The sequence below is a fragment of the Adiantum capillus-veneris genome, chromosome 24 (assembly GCF_014529385.1).
Source record: "Adiantum capillus-veneris isolate H3 chromosome 24, ASM1452938v2, whole genome shotgun sequence".
Taxonomy (NCBI): Eukaryota; Viridiplantae; Streptophyta; class Polypodiopsida; order Polypodiales; family Pteridaceae; genus Adiantum; species Adiantum capillus-veneris.
Genome location: NC_140954.1, coordinates 114,789,540 through 114,795,653, shown reverse-complemented (window position 1 = coordinate 114,795,653; position 6,114 = coordinate 114,789,540). Strand labels below are relative to the sequence as shown.

At 41.1% G+C, this 6,114-nt stretch overlaps 1 protein-coding gene across 1 annotated transcript; it reads right to left on the bottom strand.

Moving 5' to 3' along the window:
* Positions 1-1,668: 1,668 nt before the first annotated feature.
* LOC147426987 (uncharacterized) lies at positions 1,669-5,119 on the bottom strand. Its single transcript, XM_086498566.1, has 6 exons — positions 4,758-5,119; positions 3,865-3,923; positions 2,208-2,343; positions 2,089-2,133; positions 1,898-2,004; positions 1,669-1,808 (listed from the first exon to the last, which is right to left on the bottom strand). The coding sequence occupies exons 1-6, from the start codon at positions 5,080-5,082 to the stop codon at positions 1,749-1,751; spliced, it is 732 nt and encodes a 243-aa protein (XP_086354692.1). The 5' UTR covers positions 5,083-5,119; the 3' UTR covers positions 1,669-1,748.
* Between the last annotated feature and the right edge of the window lie 995 nt (positions 5,120-6,114).

Genomic DNA, 6,114 nt, shown 5'->3' with positions numbered 1-6,114 from the left:
GATAAACAGGTAGCTTTCTAAAATGATTATCAATGATCGTGACCCACAAATTATCGAGAATTTTTTGCAAGCACTTTTTATGAACCTAGAAACTAAGTTGAGATTTTCTTCATCTTATCATCCTCATATCAATGGACAAAGTGAAATCGCTAATTTCACTGTCCTAGACATTTTAAAATGATGTCGCAGATAACCAAAAGTATCTACCTCTCATAGACTTTGCCTCTAACAACACTGTATATTCTTTTACATGAAAAGCTCCTTCTGAGATTATTTATGGAACACATCTTTCCCCAATGTAAAGACATATTTTGCATCTATGTGACAACTACATGTGTATTCACCTCAAGCACCTTATCACAACTTTCACTACCTCCCAATGCTCCTTGCCAAGGTTTGCCATAAATATGCTAATAATTCCCACTACAAAAGCAATGTTGGGACGGGTCCCAATCATGGCATACATCAAAGAGCCAACCTTAGATGCATAAGTAATCTTGGCCATCTCGACCTGCAATAACATTGAATATAAAGACATAACCTATCATAAACCTTTTAATGTTTCTTTTAAGCACTCACCACATGAGATCTCTTGAGGACAATATACTACATAGAAGTTACCTTGATAACATAGCTCGATCCAACATCTATTATCAAGCTATGCTCTAGGACACATATAATAAATAATGAAAAAATTTCCAAAAAACCCGTGACATTCTTGCAAATTTGAAAAAATGCAAAAATACCCTTATTTCCCTTGAAAGATTAGTAAAATATCCTATATCATTTCTTGTCTCAAACAAGTCTTTAAGCTCAAGAATGGAGACATTGTGCCTACCACTAATGAACCAATTCATCTAGAGAGTGCATAATACCATCTAAAAACCTTAGTCCTATCATCTTCTATTAAGGAAGATGACTTTGAACATGTTTCTTACAGCAACTAGGAATTGTTGGCAAAGCAGATATATTGTGATTTTTTGAAAAAAACAAATGCATTTACAAAATTGCCATACATTTCTAAGTGTATTTTGGTAACTTCTTGTATAATAATCTAAACATTGATTGCATTCACAAGTTGAGGTGCGTTCACCCAAAGGGTATCTCTAGCATATATTTTTCCCTTCCAACTCTTTTAGAAATCCAAGCGGTAGACAACAGTCTATATATGTCCCTATGTAAAACAACTCCCTCACATGTTCGACTCAACTTTGTCATTCTTTGGGGTCTAGCTCACAATATTTGCGATCATCTAGCTATATATATATATATATCCAAGTTTTGCAAAACGATTAATACTTCGAACTGTTCACAACGAAACCACTTGGAATAAACGTAAAATGTAGTTAGATCAACCTACCATTAAGGTACTTGTTGCAACAACGTTTGAAGGCTTAAAAGCCAGGATTCATTGAGTAGCTTAGTCAAGTAGTCCTACACACTAACTTTTCGGAACCGTGAATGTCTACCGAATCCTATCTGTCAAAAGCTAGGAAAAGTACAAGCAAGTAAGAATAGCAATGCGTAGACAATTCTAATTGACAACCAAGAAGAACAGCAATCAACAAGATTCTGCGATGGTAGAATACCCTTGGAGGCAATGTGCACATGCTACCACATTCTGAGAAGAAAAGCGATGAATAGAAAGTAGCAATGACACAGAGCTACTGTTGCAACTAGATTGCATTCTTATACTCACCAAACAGGTCTTGTCATTCAAGGGCACACTTCTGCTTAAGGTCTTTCAACTACAAATTTTCTTCCATGAGCATTGAGTTGAGGCTAGCATGATTGTCATTATCATTTGACTGACAAATTTGTGTCATAACAAACTCCAAAGGAAAGCTAAAATGCATACAAGAAAAAACCAGTACTCTCTATTCTCAAACCGCATTACCTGGAAATAATGATGGGTAGTTTCCACGTATAACAAATCAATGTCTGTCCATCCGGTGAAATACATCTCTGCTTTTGGATGCTCACACATTGGCTCACAGGGACCTACTGCCATAGGCAGGAGAACAGCAGCGACAACTATCTGTCAGACACTGGAACAATACAGGATCTGCATAAAGCAAAACTTCTTACACTCAAACACAGAGCGTTCTACATCATACGCCAGCTTTCCATGAACTTCAAGAAGACCAATTGTCCGACACGCAATGGATGCCAACATTCTTATGCCCGTTTCTTGGCCTTCGAAGGACGAGGTCGCAAATCAGAATAAGGAGTTAGCACATGAAAAGTCAATGCCAATGGTATCATCAAATAAGGAACATAAAAGGCCATCAAGGTGCTCTTGCTTGCCACCCTTGAGCAAAGCAAGTCGGCCAATATAGGAACCTGCAATATGACTCTCTCTCTCTCTCTCTCTCTCTCTCTCTCTCTCTCTCTCTCTCTCTCTCTCTCTCTGTGTGTGTGTGTGTGTGTGTGTGTGTGTGTGTGTGTGTGTTTTTTGGGGGGGGGGGAGCTTCGATGCTTCCACCTCCTGCTTTAAAGGCAGGTGGTTGCCTCCTATGTACCTGAAGGATGTGAGGACCCTGCGGCCAGAGGGAAAAGGAGTGAGAGATGGACAGGGTGTGCGTTCTCTCAGTACCACGCAAGTGGGTGATCCGCGCTAGAGATAAACAATCTAAGTCTAAACATAGAGATATTTATTTTGGAGGCCTCCATGAAAGCAACATGAGGGATAACCTAGCATGCACAACCCCATGTCACCTTATTAATGCTCACTTTATTAATGGGTCTCATAAACCAATCATTCTATAGCATCTAAGCTATGGCAAATGACTTGTTGGCCTAGAGAATACCATATCAAGATAAAATGGGACTACAAGGTTTCTAGATGTTGCTACGATTTTGGATGGCTTTTTTTAAAGGGAATCACCAGGAGATTTGCTTTGAAAAGGATTGAGGTGAAAACAGAAAGGAAATTTACGGGGTTATCAAGGGTATTTGACAAGCGGCAAAAGCATGGCCAGCGAGGAGGGTAGTACGTCCGGACGATGACATGACAGCTGCCGACGGCTCGGACGACCAGCACACAGACGGGACGAGGTGCGTGAGCCAGCGAGGTGCTTCGACGGAACTGGTTGCAAGCATCAACCTTTCAATGCAAGGGGGCGTGTAGTGGACACGCACCCGCCTGGGGTGGATTGGCTAGATGGTAGGAGTCGCTGCTGGAAGCCTCAGGAGACGGGTACGATTCCTACCCTCAATGGAAATTTTAGTGACATGTAGCATTGAAAGCCAAGCAGCCTGGGGAATCTGAGGAGATTCAGTGTAATGAAAACCGAGCAGAGCCAGTATGCCATTATTTAACCAACAGAGAAAGTCTTTTCCAGTATTCTCTACTACCCAAAGTCCAATGTTGGTTTAAGGGAGGTGTTGGAAACAATCCAACCTTGCACATCATCCTTAACCTAGAATATAGCCTATCATCTACGGTGCAAAGATGAGGTAGAATCATGATCTGAAAGGGATGGGACAAATATAACATACCTAGATGAATCCAAAACATAACATATATGCAGCATTTCCTATCTCTTTGATGGAGAAGGTATGGGCACAAGGCTTGGTTAGATGTAGAGCTACAAGTTCATGAATATATATGCTCACGCGGTCAAAATAACGACCCTCTTCCGCAATGCAAAAGTTAGTAATTTCACCACAAAAGTGCAATCACTTTCCAAGTGAGACTTCTCTAAGGGACCTTGACACATAAAAGGTAATAAAAAGCCTCTCAACATACATTGCAGTACCATTATGTCCTTATCTCATGTGCACAACTCTGGAAAAAGCTTTTTGGAACCCAATACTTATATCATAAAAAGGCAATTAAAAGAAATTAACATTGCAGTATACCATGGTTGTTGTAGTATGAACACCATAAATAAGCCCAGTTGTCCTAGCCCATCTTTTGCCTGTGGAAACAGTCAAGGCTGGTTAACCAAGCCAGACCAGGTACCTCAAAACTTGACTAAAAATCTATTAATACAGAGGGATCCTATTTATAGTAAGGGAGTACAAAGGAGGTGAAGTTTAAACATGACATAGAGTCCATAAATGTCAGCGAATCGTGTCTCTGATTAGAGAGTGTAGAGGAGATTGACTTGAGTCAAGAACTTTGAATTCAACCAAATACAAAGAAAAACTGAGTGCCACAATGATGAATTTATTACCATGTCCCTTGTTGCATTGCACACAAGCAGAACTACTTTATTTAGTTTGTTAACAATATGAGCACAAACGGCAACTATGCATCTACACAAGTTGAAATGGCATTGACCACTTTAAACCACTTGCTGTAAGAAAATCACATGCAAGTGATTGGGTTCATGATGCGGTCCCCCTTAGTCATCGTAAAATCAGTCATTGTATACGCATTTTGCAATAGTAGTAGACGCCATTGATCAGTTACAAGCAATCGGCCAGCTAGGAATGTGCTTCTAACAATTCACTGCCAAAACTGGTAATACGTTTAATCTTTGTTGACACCTAACTGAGTGCGGACAAATTGAGTCATTTTGAAATCTCTTGTTCGTTTGGCGCATGTGCAAACCCCCTTCACCCCTGCAAAAAGATCACCCAATACCTACCTGCAATCAAACAGGTGTTTTAAGGCAGCCAAATGCATTTTTCTCAAGCATGGAGAAACAAATTACACAGTTGCATCCAAGCCGAAGTCGCGGCCCAAAAAGATGATCAGGTAAACCCTCTCTCCCTCTCTCTCTCTCTCAAGACAAGGTTCGACTTACCCTGGTAAAACGCATATGCATTGACGATGATGAGCGGGAGCTGAAAAAAGATCTCAGCAACGACGAGGCCCTTGAAGAAGGGAGGCGTGTCTCTCACAAGATAGTCACCAGAGAAGGAGATGTACCAGGAGAGCAGAGAGCGCAGGAAGCGAGGATAGATATGGGCGGGCAGGATGGCCTGCGCATCCACGCAGATCGTGATGAAGACATGCAGCACGAAGAAGGCGCAGAAGAAGAGATCTGCCCAACGCCTTACTGTTACCATCTCGACTACTGTCCCAGGATTTGAACTCAGTAGTAACTCGCTCGGTCTGCCTGTCCTCATTACTTCGTTAGAGGAAAAGGCAAAATCACAGATCCATGGAAGGTTGATATGGCAAAAAAAATGTTGATATGGGCACAAAAATTCACAATTATATTATCAGTCAAAGTTTATTGGAAAAAGATGTGCTTGGCACATGGATATCAAAATTCATGGTGAGATTGCTAGGCAGGGACTGTTGATTGCAAGATATGTGCAACATGGATATGGCAAAAAAAACATGGTCTTCTTTTACGGGAGGCGAATGAGGGATGCTCGCCATACAAAGTCTCTTGGAGTGCTCTTATGGTCCTAGGTTGCTTTTAAACAAATGCAAAGAGAGGGTTTCTCACATTGAGATTGTTGATAGCGGATTGGTGGTGAAAAAATATTGTACTTGGCTGTGCTTTGGTCTACTTCTATGTCAAATGTGGTTCCCTCATGAATGAAAGAAAAAATCTTGATGGGCTTTCCCTGCGGAATGTCATCACCTCAAACGCATTGATTGGCTGGATATGCCCAACTTCATTGTGCTAGAGTAGCTCAGGAAGCAGATGTAAATGGAAGGCTTTTCTCCAAATGCATTACCTATGCTTGCATCTTGAAGGCCAATGGCCTTATGCAAGCCATTGACATGGGTGACAAAATCAATGAGAAGATACCTGGTACGGCGTTGTTGGTGAAGGATGTCATGCTTGGCCATGCTTGGTTGATATGTGTGCTACTGTCACGAAAGCATAAAAAGATGAAAATTTCTTGATTGGCATTCTCTCTGGAATGTCATCACCTGCGTATTGGGTGCTAATATGCTTGTCGCAAGAATCTCTTGATTGTTTTTACGGAACCTCTTTCTCCAAATACATTCACCTATGCTTACACCTTGAAGGCTTGTGGCCTTATGGAAGACTTTCACATGGGTATTAGAATTCACAATGTGATTGCTAGTCAGGGGTTGTTGGGAGTACTATGTCATGCTTGGCGGTAGTTTGATCAATATGTATACCAAATCCGGTGTCCTCACAATAGCACAAAAACTTCTTGAAGGACATCCTCCCT

Coding starts and splice junctions, on each gene's coding strand:
- LOC147426987 (XM_086498566.1), bottom strand. CDS start 5,082: ATGAGGACAGGCAGACCGAGCGAGTTACTACTGAGTTCAAATCCTGGG. Junction 3,924..4,757: donor TGCATATGCGTTTTACCAGG/GTAAGTCGAACC, acceptor CTGTTTCCACAG/GCAAAAGATGGGCTAGGACA. Junction 2,134..2,207: donor TTATTCTGATTTGCGACCTC/GTCCTTCGAAGG, acceptor GTCTTCTTGAAG/TTCATGGAAAGCTGGCGTAT.